Below are 15,065 nucleotides of genomic sequence, written 5' to 3' on the forward strand. Positions count from 1 at the left end.
AGTCAGCATCATTTTAATAGCCTGACGCAATCCTCCTATCGCAAGCTAAACATGCAGGTAGTTGAGGCATGCAATAGCTGCAACATTATGCCTCTTCGGTTTTGGCATGAGTTACTTGAAAGGGTGACTTGAAGTCAAGACACAACACAGTAAGCCAAGTGAGTTTGTTTGGTGTCAGCCTCTCATAGTCAAAGAGAGGATCAACTTTCAGGAAGCAATACAAGCATTATTACCAGAACATTTTATCCCTGTAGTTCTCTTATAAAAATCCCTATTGACAACATAATGAAATACTCACTGAGCCTCTGTAATATGAAGGTTAGCAATGCTAACAAGTACATGTACAATCCCGTAGCGAATGCTCACAAGGGCATTGAATGGAAAGGGAGATACCTAGTCAGTTGTACAACTGAATGCATTCAACTGAAATCTGTCTTCCACATTTAACCCAACCCCTCTGAACCAGAGAGGTGCGGGGGGCTGCCTTAATCGACATCCACATCATCGGTGCCCGGGGAACAGTGGGTTAACTGCATTGCTCAGGGGCAAAATGGCAGATTTTTACCTTGTCAGCTCGGTGATTCGACCCAGCAACCTTTTGGTTACTCGCCCAACGCTCCAACCCACCAGGCTACCTGTTGAAAACATTTGATACAGTCTCAAACATAAACTATTTGCAGGACAGACATTAGGCGCACCGGGGTATTTGGCAAAATCCACTGGATGGTTTTTCAATACAGTCAAAACGATTTATTTGACATTTTTCAATACATTTGAATATTTGTGGTTAGTTAGTACCTGCAGTCCACTTGTGTAATACGCTAGGAGATAAAGCAGATTGTGTTCTTTATTTCACCTCATATTATTTTACATTATGAAGCTTAGGGCTTACCATAGTTCCCTAGAACAGTTGAGCCAGTCACATGTTTTGTTTGTAAATAACACAACGGGAGAAAGCGGGAGCTGGTGAGTCCAGCTGTGTATTTGGTTTAACTTGCTAGTCAGCTAAGTAAGTGGCTACATTTAATAAGGAGACGGGGCATCATATAGTGTTTACTTTCTGCTGTTAAACAAGCTAAGCGTCAGTACAGAGACAAAGCAGAATCTCAATTCAACGGCTCAGACACAAGAGGCATGTGGCAGGGTCTACAGTCAATCACGGACTACAAGAAGAAACCCAGCCCATTCACGGACCAGGATGTCTTGCTCCCAGGCAGACTAAATAATTTTTTTGCCCGCTTTGAGGACAATACAGTGCCACTGACACGGCCTGCAACGAAAACATGCGGTCTCTCCTTCCCAGCAGCCGAGGTGAGTAAGACATTTAAACGTGTTAACCCTCGCAAGGCTGCAGGCCCAGACGGCATCCCCAGCCGCGCCCTCAGAGCATGCGCAGACCAGCTGGCCGGTGTGTTTACGGACATATTCAATCAATCCCTATACCAGTCTGCTGTTCCCACATGCTTCAAGAGGGCCACCATTGTTCCTGTTCCCAAGAAAGCTAAGGTAACTGAGCTAAACGACTACCGCCCCGTAGCACTCACATCCGTCATCATGAAGTGCTTTGAGAGACTAGTCAAGGACCATATCACCTCCACACTACCTGACACCCTAGACCCACTCCAATTTGCTTACCGCCCAAATAGGTCCACATAGGTCCACAGACAACGCAATCTCAACCACACTGCACACTGCCCTAACCCACCTGGACAAGAGGAATACCTATGTGAGAATGCTGTTCATCGACTACAGCTCGGCATTCAACACCATAGTACCCTCCAAGCTCGTCATCAAGCTCGAGACCCTGACGGGCCGCCCCCAGGTGGTGAGGGTAGGCAACAACATCTCCTCTCCGCTGATCCTCAACACGGGGGCCCCACAAGGGTGCGTTCTGAGCCCTCTCCTGTACATTTAACATTACATTTAAGTCATTTAGCAGACGCTCTTATCCAGAGCGACTTACAAATTGGTGCATTCACCTTATGACATCCAGTGGAACAGCCACTTTACAATAGTGCATCTAAATCTTTTAAGGGGGGTGAGAAGGATTACTTTATCCTATCCTAGGTATTCCTTAAAGAGGTGGGGTTTCAGGTGTCTCCGGAAGGTGGTGATTGACTCCGCTGTCCTGGCGTCGTGAGGGAGTTTGTTCCACCATTGGGGGCCAGAGCAGCGAACAGTTTTGACTGGGCTGAGCGGGAGCTGTACTTCCTCAGTGGTAGGGAGGCGAGCAGGCCAGAGGTGGATGAACGCAGTGCCCTTGTTTGGGTGTAGGGCCTGATCAGAGCCTGGAGGTACTGAGGTGCCGTTCCCCTCACAGCTCCGTAGGCAAGCACCATGGTCTTGTAGCGGATGCGAGCTTCAACTGGAAGCCAGTGGAGAGAGCGGAGGAGCGGGGTGACGTGAGAGAACTTGGGAAGGTTGAACACCAGACGGGCTGCGGCGTTCTGGATGAGTTGTAGGGGTTTAATGGCACAGGCAGGGAGCCCAGCCAACAGCGAGTTGCAGTAATCCAGACGGGAGATGACAAGTGCCTGGATTAGGACCTGCGCCGCTTCCTGTGTGAGGCAGGGTCGTACTCTGCGGATGTTGTAGAGCATGAACCTACAGGAACGGGCCACCACCTTGATGTTAGTTGAGAACGACAGGGTGTTGTCCAGGATCACGCCAAGGTTCTTAGCGCTCTGGGAGGAGGACACAATGGAGTTGTCAACCGTGATGGCGAGATCATGGAACGGGCAGTCCTTCCCCGGGAGGAAGAGCAGCTCCGTCTTGCCGAGGTTCAGCTTGAGGTGGTGATCCGTCATCCACACTGATATGTCTGCCAGACATGCAGAGATGCGATTCGCCGCCTGGTCATCAGAAGGGGGAAAGGAGAAGATTAATTGTGTGTCGTCTGCATAGCAATGATAGGAGAGACCATGTGAGGTTATGACAGAGCCAAGTGACTTGGTGTATAGCGAGAATAGGAGAGGGCCTAGAACAGAGCCCTGGGGGACACCAGAGGTGAGAGCGCGTGGTGAGGAGACAGATTCTCACCACGCCACCTGGTAGGAGCGACCTGTCAGGTAGGACGCAATCCAAGCGTGGGCCGCGCCGGAGATGCCCAACTCGGAGAAGGTGGAGAGGAGGATCTGATGGTTCACAGTATCGAAGGCATCCGATAGGTCTAGAAGGATGAGAGCAGAGGAGAGAGAGTTAGCTTTAGCAGTGCGGAGCGCCTCCGTGATACAGAGAAGAGCAGTCTCAGTTGAATGACTAGTCTTGAAACCTGACTGATTTGGATCAAGAAGGTCATTCTGAGAGAGATAGCGGGAGAGCTGGCCAAGGACGGCACGTTCAAGAGTTTTTTTCCTGTTCTCCCTGTTCACCCACGACTGCGTGGCCACGCACGCCTCCAACTCAATCATCAAGTTTGCGGACGACACAACAGTGGTAGGCTTGATTACCAACAACGACGAGACGGCCTACAGAGAGGAGGTGAGGGCCCTCGGAGTGTGGTGTCAGGAAAATAACCTCACACTCAACGTCAACAAAACTAAGGAGATGATTGTGGACTTCAGGAAACAGCAGAGGGAACACCCCCCTATCCACATCGATGGAACAGTAGTGGAGAGGGTAGCAATTTTTAAGTTCCTCGGCATACACAGACAAACTGAATTGGTCCACTCACACTGACAGCGTCGTGAAGAAGGCGCAGCAGCGCCTCTTCAACCTCAGGAGGCTGAAGAAATTCGGCTTGTCACCAAAAGCACTCACAAACTTCTACAGATGCACAATCGAGAGCATCCTGGCGGGCTGTATCACCGCCTGGTACGGCAACTGCTCCGCCCTCAACCGTAAGGCTCTCCAGAGGGTAGTGAGGTCTGCACAACGCATCACCGGGGGCAAACTACCTGCCCTCCAGGACACCTACATCACCCGATGTTACAGGAAGGCCATAAAGATCATCAAGGACATCAACCACCCGAGCCACTGCCTGTTCACCCCGCTATCATCCAGAAGGCGAGGTCAGTACAGGTGCATCAAAGCTGGGACCGAGAGACTGAAAAACAGCTTCTCTATCTCAAGGCCATCAGACTGTTAAACAGCCACCACTAACATTGAGTGGCTGCTGCCAACACACTGTCATTGACTCTGACCCAACTCCAGCCACTTTAATAATGGGAATTGATGGGAAATGATGCAAATATATCACTAGCCACTTTAAACAATGCTACCTTATATAATGTTACTTACCCTACATTATTCATCTCATATGCATACGTATATACTGTACTCTATATCATCGACTGCATCCTTATGTAATACATGTATCACTAGCCACTTTAACTATGCCACGGTGTTTACTTTGTCTACATACTCATCTCATATGTATATACTGTACTCGATACCATCTACTGTATGCTGCCCTGTACCATCACTCATTCATATATCCTTATGTACATATTCTTTATCCCCTTACACTGTGTATAAGACAGTAGTTTTGGAATTGTTAGTTAGATTACTTGTTGGTTATCACTGCATTGTCGGAACTAGAAGCACAAGCATTTCATTTAAGTCTACACTCGCATTAACATCTGCTAACCATGTGTATGTGACAAATACAATTTGATTTGATTTTGAGTCAAAGCGCCTTTTTGATTTCCTTGCATAGATTTATTTTCTTTCTCCTCTCCGTTCTCTGCCCACCTGCTCCTCCCCCCTTTTCTCAGCACACAGACACAGCATGTACACCTACTGCTCCAGAGCCAGTACTGTTCTTCCTTCAGACACGCATGCGTCAACTTTGTTCATTTGCACAATGTCTCTCGTTCACATTTGCTTGTAAATGTCCAAGCTCACCAAAATTAAAACTACCTATACTTCTATAACTTAGTGAGATGGATTTCCTGTCTTTGCAATTTGTGCACTCGTTAGCTAGCAGCCTCTATTGAAATGATCTATTAGTTAGTGAATTTATTTGCATTCTGGTAATAGACACCCAATCGGCTTTTTTAGCGCCTCCTTGTGTACGAAGACCGTTATACTGTAAATCTGAGGATGAGAGAAGGATGGTATGATATGAAAATCTGGATACCGCCAAACCGTAAGACATCCCAGCTCAAAGTTATACAAGTAACTCAAAAATTGCTACTCAGCTTCCTCCACACACAAAACAAACATTCGACTGCATGGCTATTGATCCAGGAGGGGATTCTCTGCTGTTACCAAGAGAATCTTGATTTTGCAAGAAGCTAACCACTTAGCTAGATAACTAGCTACTAAATTAGCCTACCAAATGCACAACTGCAGAGCATTTAGCACATTTTAGAAAGTTCACTTAGTACACTGAACAAAAATAAAAATTCAACGTGTAAAGTGTTGGCCCCATGTTTCATGAGCTGAAATAAAAGATCACACACATGTTCCATATGCAGAAAGCTTATTTCTCTCAAATTTTGTGCACAAATTCGTTAATGTCCCTGTTAAGTGCGCATTTTTCTTTGCCAAGATAATCCATCCACCTATGGTATATCAAGAAGCTGACTAAACAGCATGATCATTACACAGGTGAACCTTGTGCTTGGGACAATGAATGGCCACTCTAACATGTGCAGTTTTGTCACACAACACAATGCCACAGATGTCTCAAGTTATGAGGAAGCATGCAATTCAAAGTTGTTTCAGAGAATTTAGCAGTACATCCAACCGGCTTCACAATCGCAGACCACGTGTATGCCGTTGTGTGGGCGAACGATTTGTTTATGTCAATGTTGTGAATAGAGTGCCCCATGGTGGGGTAATGGTATGGTACCGACAACAAACACAAATGCTTTTTATCAATGGCAATTTGAATGCACAAAAATACAGTGACGAGATCCTGAGGCTCATTTTTGTTTAAGCTATCTATGACTAACAGATGCATATCTGTATTCCCAGTCATGTGAAATCCATAGATTAGGGCCTCATTTATTATTTTCAATTGACTGATTTTCTCATATGAATTATAACTCAGTAAAATCAATTAAATTGTTTCATGTTGCATTTATACTTTTGTTCAGTATGGTTATAAGATATCAAGCTCGCAGACATTTAATTGTGAATTCCATACTGTAACTAGATCACCTGGTGCCTGCTGCACAATAGTCAGTGACTCACAAAGCTCCGGTGTCTTGTGCTTGTAAACAAACACCATGTGTCTGGGGACTACACGTAAGCTTCATAATAAAAAATAATGAGACGGGTGAAATGAAGAATGGGATCTTCTTTATCTCCTAACGTATTGCACAAGTTAACTGCAGATATTCAAATGTATTAAACGAACTTCAAATAAATAGTTGACAGTGTTGAAAAAACCATCCCATGGCTATACGGTATACAACTCAAGCCTAATACAGTATGATAGCGTATTGTAGGGAACAGGGATGTGTTCCTGACATTCCAGAGAGAAGAGGCCTATTTGGCCTATTTGTGTGTGTGTGTGGTGTGATGGCTAGTGACGCTTTCCCTGCAGGCTTGTGTGTTTGATGTATCTGAGTCCAGCCCAGTCTGTAGTGTAACTACCATGTCTCGGTGAGTTAGGCTGCACAGGCCTGTGACCCCTGACCCACTCCCCTGAGTTAACGTTTAACTCCTCAAACACTAAACACATCCTGCTGTCTCCATTCCAGCATCTGTTATTCTATGCATTGTAACAGCGTTACTATGTAAACAGATTGTTGTAACATGGGTATAAGAGAAACAAAGTGTTACTTAGCATTACCATTGTATGGCTATGACGGCACTGGTCAGCTTTTAGGTAAAGGGTCTAACAGCGAACTTTCTGCGGCCTTGTTGGGTAAAGCGTATTATCAAGATCAAAAGGAGTAACTAAAGTAGGGTGTATGTATGTGCGTTTGCAAGCGTTCATGTGTACGCTCTCCTATACAGATGTGCAGTCTTAATTTGATCCCTGTTGTTGCAGATAATTTTCCTGTGCAGCATGGAATGCAAACTTGAGCGTATTCTAGGTTTTAAAAAGGCTTTCCAAGTTTGTCATTTCCACTTTAAAATGTCAGACTTGATTTTCTCGAATGAAAAATGTATACAACGCCTACAATGTCTATTCATAATAATCCACATTTCCTGTTGCTGCAGAATTTATTTTCCTGCTGTGAGAAACTGTTCAAATTAAAATGGCACATCTGTACCTGCTTTGCTTTTAATGGAGAGAATACGTTTTTTTTTCTTGTGTGATACTACAAACAAACCTATTGTCAATTCAAATGTTCTATTTACTTCCCACATATAGTTTATAAACTCACTTCCTACCTCTGCAGTCCCCACCCATCACATCCCCTACTTCAGAAAGCAACGTAGGCTAACCCACTGCAGGGACAGAAACTTGATGTGTATTTTCTCTTGCCGAGAGATGTGAAGGAAACTCATGAAACCCACATTACCTTGAATTTTATTACACTGTCTGAGAGAGTCTTCTTGACATCATCCCCTTCCCATGTTCTCTTGCACATGATGAATTTCGACTCGCAGCTCTTGTCTTCATTCAAGGAAAAATCATCCTAAAGGAACAAGTTGTATGATGGATCTGAAGTTTTCCATTACAAACTTTATTTGTCATGGTAATGATATGGAGCTCACATCCCCTCTCTCTCTCTGTGAACACGATACAGTGTTAATTAGAACCATCTTGGCGGGTATTGATGCATTTCTTTCTGGATCAGTTTACAGATGGGACCGTTTTAATGCCAGCTTTTTCTCCATGAGCAGAATGGATCAGCTTTATGACGGGGATGAAGTATGACCTTGTGTTTCACATGTGTCCACTGTTATGAAGGCATTCATATGCAGTACATGAATGTAATCCCTACATAGCAATCATCATCTGCCTTCTAGCATTGATCAACTCCCATAAATGTTTTAAATTGATTGTAAAGTCAGAAAGCAGTGTGCTATTATCTACAATATGTTTGTGATTTCACTGCTGAGTATGCTGATTTAACCACACGTGTACTGAACCGAACACTACTTTACTGGCCTAACAAATGTTAGGTAATATTTTCTGCATCTTTATTGCAAATACTAATGCTTCTCCGCAAGCTTTTTTTTGTAGTTCCTCAGTTATTTATTCTGCCCACAATCCCAAATGCACGGCATGATTTGCAGGCCCTCTAACTTCTCTCCCCCAGGACTCTAATCCTCCATTTGTCAATACAACAGGATTGTGCTACTACTCCCATCTTTCTCTCTGTATTTATTGCACACTTTGCTGGGCTTTCCCAGGGAGTCCCGTGCTCTGGCGGTGAGCTACACAAGTCGGGGATCAGTAGGCATGACAGAGGGCAATGTGGCTTCGCAAAATGTTTGTTTTTAGCACACGTGTTACCATGGGATCGCATTCCCCAGAGACAAAAGACTCTGCTTTCTGACTCTGAAAGATTGCGTAAGCATGTGTGTTCAGGACACGGTATGACGTACACAATATACATGTGTGTTTTGTATTCTTAATGGATTTCCACTTGGAGGGGAACGTCAGAAGACTTACTTCCTCAGTACTCCGTACCGTTTGGCTTGTTTATACATCCTACTGGTTTAACGTAGATGTCTTACAGTACATGCATGTCTGTGTCTAAGCACGTACGCCGTCTCTGTGTAGCTATTCAATCCCACAACAGTTGCAATAAAACTATGTGAATCATTCAATGTTATTTTCCATAGCGTGTTCTTTCCTAACCTGTTGATGCTGTTCATAGATTGGCCGTTTTGAGCTCAGGGGTGTGTGATGGCGCCATTGGTAGATTTGATGTTGAAGTGTATCGGGTTGAGCAGTTTAGACTCTTTCTCAACGACCTGCAAACATATCAACATCTGGACTCCGTTAACGAACAGCCACATTTATACAGGGATGAACAGAGCAAAATGCAGAGGTGTTTTTTTTCTGGTCAACGACACCCAACATATTGGTCTACTGCATCTCTGTTGACACTGACTGCAGCCCCGTCATAATAACCTCCAGGTCACAAGCCATAAAATGCTTCTCTCAAATGGTCTAACTGGCTTGACATGAATATTAACGTTGCATTCACCCCATGTCCTGAGATGTGGTTTCACAACAGGTCAAGACAAAGCTGCACAGGTGCTTTCCCAAATGGATTTGCTTTATTGGCATGTGTATGTCTGTGAGAGAAGGATAAGTAGCCTGTGTGTCTGTACAGTTTGTAAGATTGTTCAAAGGGAGTCTTTTTTTGGGGGGGGGGGGGGCAACATCCTCTGTTTTTGTCTCGTGGCAGTGACTCTCTCTCACTCTCACTTATCTGAGAAATATTGTTTCGCTAACCATCCCATCCTTCCCTTCCTATTGCTTGGAAGGGCTGGTTAATTATGATTTGCATAATAAAATCAGAGGCCTGACATTTTCATGGTGTGAAGCAACTTTCTATCCAATACTGTATATCAACATCGAATGTAAGAAAAGAGCCAATTATTGAGAGGAGGGTCGGTTTAGAAAGTGGGAGAAGGGAGGCAGGATGACAGCGTCAGAGCAAAGTGGAAACGGTGACTTCATGGAGAGGGAAAGCAAAAGGTGGCACACTTCCTCTCATCTGTTTCCTTCCTCTCATCTTTAAAAAGAGACTCTACAGTAGAGCAGTTGTCACACACTCTCTCCAAGACTACTTAACTGAATAGATACACACACACACACACACACCAATACTAATGCTCAAGTCAATATTTAGCTTTTACATGTAGGTCATCTGTTTATGGTTTGTTGAATGTGCTTTGAGAACTTCTGAATTTGCCAAATGACTTGTGATCGTGTGTGGCTAGAGTCCCACTCCCAACAGGAGCTGTAGTATGGGGGGTTGGACCCAGTTACTGGGCTGTTTCTTCTGGACTTGACAAGAGCTTAGCCTGTTCCTCTAACCGCTTGCCACATAGCAGCGAGCACCCGGCATGTAATCCTCTCACCCACCCGCTCCACACACACACACAAAGCTGGGTAATGGACAAGCCGTCTGTGCAAGCATACACACAGACCTTTCACATGCATATGAATCAGGGGCTGGAAACAAATTATTTTCCAATCATTAAGTTCTGAACAGAACCCTTTTTTTTTGTTCCTTTCTACTGTTCCAGACAGAGAAATAAAATTCTGAACTGTTTAGAACCCCCAAAAAATTACGGTTTTGATTGTTCCTTTTTAAGCCTCTGATATCGACATTTAGCTCGTCATTAAATTAATTCAAGAAAGGGTATGGATAGAGCAGCTTGCTATGATGCTGGCAAGATTTTTTTTAAATAAAAAAAAAAACTTTTTTACATGCTTTGGACAGACTAGTGTAGGGCGTGAAATGCAACTTAAATGTTGTGGGTGGTGAGAGAGGGTAGAGGCTTGGCTTGACACACTGGGCATCTTGTTATGACTGTCATGCCCTGGCCTTAGTTATCTTTGTTTTCTTTATTATTTTGGTTATGTCAGGGTGTGACATGGGGGATTTGTGTTTTTGTCTGGTCTAGGGGTTTTGTATGTTATGGGGTGTTTTCTAGTCTAGGTGTTTAAGTCTATGGTTGCCTAGATTGGTTCTCCATTAGAGGCAGGTGTTTATCGTTGTCTCTGATTGGGAACCATATTTGGGCAGCCATGTTCTTTGGGTATTTTGTGGGTGATTGTTTCCTGTGTCTGTGCCACACGGGACTGTTTCGTTGCCAGTTCACTTTATTTGTATTTGTGTTCATGTTCAGTTTCCCCTATTAAAACATGGACACCTACCACGCTGCGTATTGGTCCGATCCTTGTTTCACCTCTTCAGAGGAAGAGGAGGAAATCTGCCGTGACAATGGCATGCATTATATAAATTAGGCCCACAGAATTATACCATACCTATGTAGGAGCAGCTTCCATAAAGGAACTTTTAATGTCTTGGAACTTCAGAGAGTTGGCTTAACGTTGGACCAGCTAGCTAGCTAGGTAACAAGCTTGTGTGTGTGCAGAGCGGCACCAGAATTAAAATAAAACATCTTCTCTGTTTTGTAGTTCATCCAAATGTGAAAACTATAGTAACCTAGCACTGAAAAGGTTAATCCATTCTTCTCTCATTAACAATCTCTCCCTAATTTCTGACTCACGCTTGTAACGTCAGTAGGCTACTAGACTATGCTTCGGAGGGGCAGGTTGCCTACACACACACTTGCAAAGATTTTCAGCTGACAGGCAGACACTGGAATACGTTTCTGAGTGACAGACTGAGGACTTTGCATAGGTGATTTGTTGTGTTTTTGTGGGACTGGGAAAAAATGCCCTGAATGTAAAATAATGTTATTAACCGGTTCCCATACTTTTTAAAATAACTGTTCTGTTCCAGGACAGTGTAGATCACTTTCGTTCTGATTCTGTTCCTCGACAAATGTCCTTATTTGTCGGTTCAGTTCCCTGAACATAATGTGTGTACACATAAACATGCACAACCCTACCCTATTAACATAGACCATTTTACACATTATTTACATGCATATACTCACAGATGACATCACACACATGGAATATGAGCGACCACTCTCGCATAAAGTACACTGATGTGGGGATAGACCTCTCTCTAAGTCCATCCGTACTGCCTTTTGATTTAAAGCGAAATGACAACTTTACTTGTGTGACCGTTTTCTCCTCCCATTCACTCACTGTCAAGTGAAATAAATAAACGCTGTGTTTGTTCATCATTTTATCGTCATTGTTTGTGATGCATGAATGGTGTTATCGTACTTGGTGTTGTGGTTTCAGGAGGAGGAAAACCCAGACCAGGGACAACCATGTATGAGATGTGGAGACCAGTGTCCAGGCTTTCGCATGCATGGCTGGAGGTAGGCCTCTCACACTCCCGTCACATACTCTAAACACTCCCTCCTCGCCTCCTCACAGGATCATAGACACTGTTCTCAAGATATTTCATGTGATTATATTTCACGGCATGTGTTTCTTTACTTTCATTTCACATTCATAACTCGTATGTATTATAGATCTGATCAGTCTAGTGCAGGCAGTGCCTTGTGTGTCGCATGTCGCTATTTGGTTGTCACTTCATTATTGAGGAAGTGGCTAACTTAGTATCATTTGCATAATTAGAGGTGATTTCTGACAACAGTTGGGTCTGTGTGTTTGTATATCAGTGGACTGGGCCCTTGGAGAGATTAACACAACTGTGTTCATGTTGAGAGCAGGCCTAGATATTGACTCAAACAAACATTATCCACACACAACACATTTACCACATCCAGAGCAGATAAAGCACCCAGCAGTGTATATGGAAAGGTCATAGAGAATCTAGGCTATAGACACAAAAGCATGTTAAGCAAATGTGAGAGCAGCTGCACTTTGTGTGTGTGTGTGTGGACGTTATCCACACACAGCACGCACAACCTCTGAGGGCAAGAGATTACCATTAGACATGCTATCTGCATGTGTGTTGTGTTTTTTGTAAAACATTTTAAAGGGTTAATGATTTAACCTTTATTTAACTAGGAATGTCCGTTAAGAATAAATTCTTATTTACAATGACGGCCAAACCCTAACCCGGAAGGTGCTGGGCCAATTGTGCGCGGCCCTATGGGTCCACCCAATCGCGGCCAGTTGTGATACAGCGTGGAATCGAACCAGGGTCTGTAGTGACTCCTCTAGCACGGAGGTGCAGTGCCTTAGACCGCTGCCCCACTAGGTAGAGCCATAATATGCTATGGATGGATGTAGCCCTATTTTACATGACACTGTAGACATTCTACATACTGTATCTCAATTAATAAATTAATAAGAGGTGTTTTAAATAAATGCAAGATGACAAATTTGAAGTCTTGGAATGGAAATGGCAGAGATCATAAGAGAAGCTTTGCTAAACTAAATTGTCTTGACTTGGTCTTACTACCAGAGAGTGTGAAATAGCTGAGCGTTGAACTGGAACAAACTCTAGTGGACACAAGGGGAATTCCACCAGGTTTAGAGGTGAGTCTTTGTCTACCGGTGCGTTAAACACATTTTAACATAATCTATACAGCTCACTGTACCCCTGAAATGAGTATTTGTCAGTTGGAATGTTTTTCAACCAGCTATGGTCATATAGCAGTCTAGTCAGTGTCCCCAATGTCTTTCCGAGCAGCAACTAGTTTTCCACTCCTCTTTCCTCTGTTGTACAGTCCCCCAGTATGAACTCCCTCCCCTCCTCACTGTGTCAGCCAGCTGGGTCTCTTGGTTAGTCCTAATCCTGTCCGTCACCCTAATAAGATTAGCCCTTTCAGCCCCTGCTACTGCCACCACCGCTGTGATGAAGCACTAACCCCCCCTCCCTGAATCTCTCCCTTTCTCCTTCTCCACATCCCTTTCTTTCAGCCCCTGCCTCTGCCACCACCGCTGTGATAGAGCCGTAACCCCCCCCCTTCATCCCTCGCTCACTTTCCCTCCCTCTGCCCATCAGTCTGGCTTTTCACTGTCCTTGCTCCGTTAATAACTACTTTATGAGGAAGGGCAGTTTGGGTTTTGATTTAGGACCAGTAAATCTTTTGAAGACCAATATTATTATTTTTTTAACCTTTTTATTTTAGCGGGGAGTCTCATTGAGACCAATGTATCTTTTGCAAGGGAGCCCTGCATGACAAGACCAGCAGCAATTACACTTTAAAAGTTAGAAACACAAATACTTCAATCAAGGTGGGAGCATAGGAAACACAAAAACACTATTCTAAAAAAACAAACACATTCCTCTGTGAAGAGATCCTCCACCATCAATCTGAGCTGCCGAAAGGCACCAAATCATCCAACTGTAGGGTATTCTGAAGATTGTTCCATAAGTATGGTGCGAAGAAACTAAAAGCTGTTTTACCTAAATCGGTAGTGACAGAAGGAATTTCAAAAGTTAGCCAACCCTGTGAGCGGGAATGGTATCTCGTACTTCATATAGGTTAGGACCGATGTTAGGTAATGGGGGCATTTTTGCTTAAGAGCTTTATAAACAAACAGAATGCAATGTTTGGACCTACACAACACTAATGAGGGCCAGCCCACTTTCTGATAGAGAATGCAGTGATGAGTGCAAAATCGCTCGGTTAACACAGATTGCAATTCTGACTATTTTCTTAAGTGCTCCCTTAGTTGTTTTAGTGAATGGGGACTACACTCACATTTCATGGTAGATTTGACAGAGAGAAACCCCAGCTGTCAGATTGAACGAATAATGAGTCAGATCGAAGGAAGGTCAAGTCAACAGGCGTTTGAAGACAAACCAACCTTAATCTAAAGCACATGGTGACTCTACTGTACTTTTTATACTGTCATGCTAAAAACACAGAGGAACTTGATATGCCACTGTCATCATACCATTAATGTGTTAACCAGGGGTGTACCCAAACAATTTGTGCTTCTACTTCTAAAAATTCACCTTTCCAGAAACAAGCCTCTCACTGTTGCCGTTTGCTATAGACCATCCTCTGCCCCCAGCTTTGCCCTCGACACCATATGTGATTTGGTTGCCCCCCCCATCTATCTTCTGAGCTCGTGCTGCTAGGTGACCTAAACTGGAACATGCTTAACACCCCGGCCGTCCTACAATCCAAGCTTGATGCCCTCAATCTCACCCAAATTATCTATGAACCTACCAGGTACAACCCCAAATCCGTAAACACGGGCCCCCGTGTTTAACTAACTCGCCCTCCAAATACACCTCTGCTGTTTTCAATCAAGATCTCAGCGATCACTGCCTCATTGTCTGCATCTGTAATGGGTCTGCGATCAAACGACCACCCCCCATCACTGTCAAACGCTCCCTAAAACACTTCTGCGAGCAGGCCTTTCTAATCGACCTGGCCGGGGTATCCTGGAATGACATTGACCTCATCCCGTCAGTAGAGGATGCCTGGTTATTCTTTAAAAGTGCCTTCCTCACCATCTTAAATAAGCATGCCCCATTCAAAAGATGTAGAACTAGGAATAGATATAGTCCTTGGTTCACTCCAGACCTGTCTGCCCTTGACCAGCACATCCTGTGGCGTTCTGCATTAGCATCGAATAGCTCACGTGATATGCAACTTTTCAGGGAAGTTAGGAACAA

General features: G+C 44.1%; 1 protein-coding gene across 5 annotated transcripts in view; it reads left to right on the top strand.

Moving 5' to 3' along the window:
- LOC118359897 (protein prickle-like) overlaps positions 1–15,065 on the top strand; it is a 36,238-nt gene that overhangs the window by 1,438 nt on the left and 19,735 nt on the right. For 3 of the 5 annotated variants that reach the window (XM_035738794.2, XM_035738793.2, XM_035738795.2), the window contains one exon: positions 11,756–11,835. The exons of 1 other annotated variant lie outside the window; for it this stretch is intronic. In XM_035738794.2, the coding sequence (XP_035594687.1) occupies positions 11,756–11,835 (80 nt within the window). Of the gene's footprint in view, positions 1–11,755; positions 11,836–12,911; positions 12,968–15,065 lie in introns of those variants that run through there. One more of the 5 variants, XM_035738796.2, reaches the window with a different exon arrangement.

Source organism: Oncorhynchus keta, chromosome 27 (assembly GCF_023373465.1).
Source record: "Oncorhynchus keta strain PuntledgeMale-10-30-2019 chromosome 27, Oket_V2, whole genome shotgun sequence".
In the NCBI taxonomy this organism is placed as follows: domain Eukaryota; kingdom Metazoa; phylum Chordata; class Actinopteri; order Salmoniformes; family Salmonidae; genus Oncorhynchus; species Oncorhynchus keta.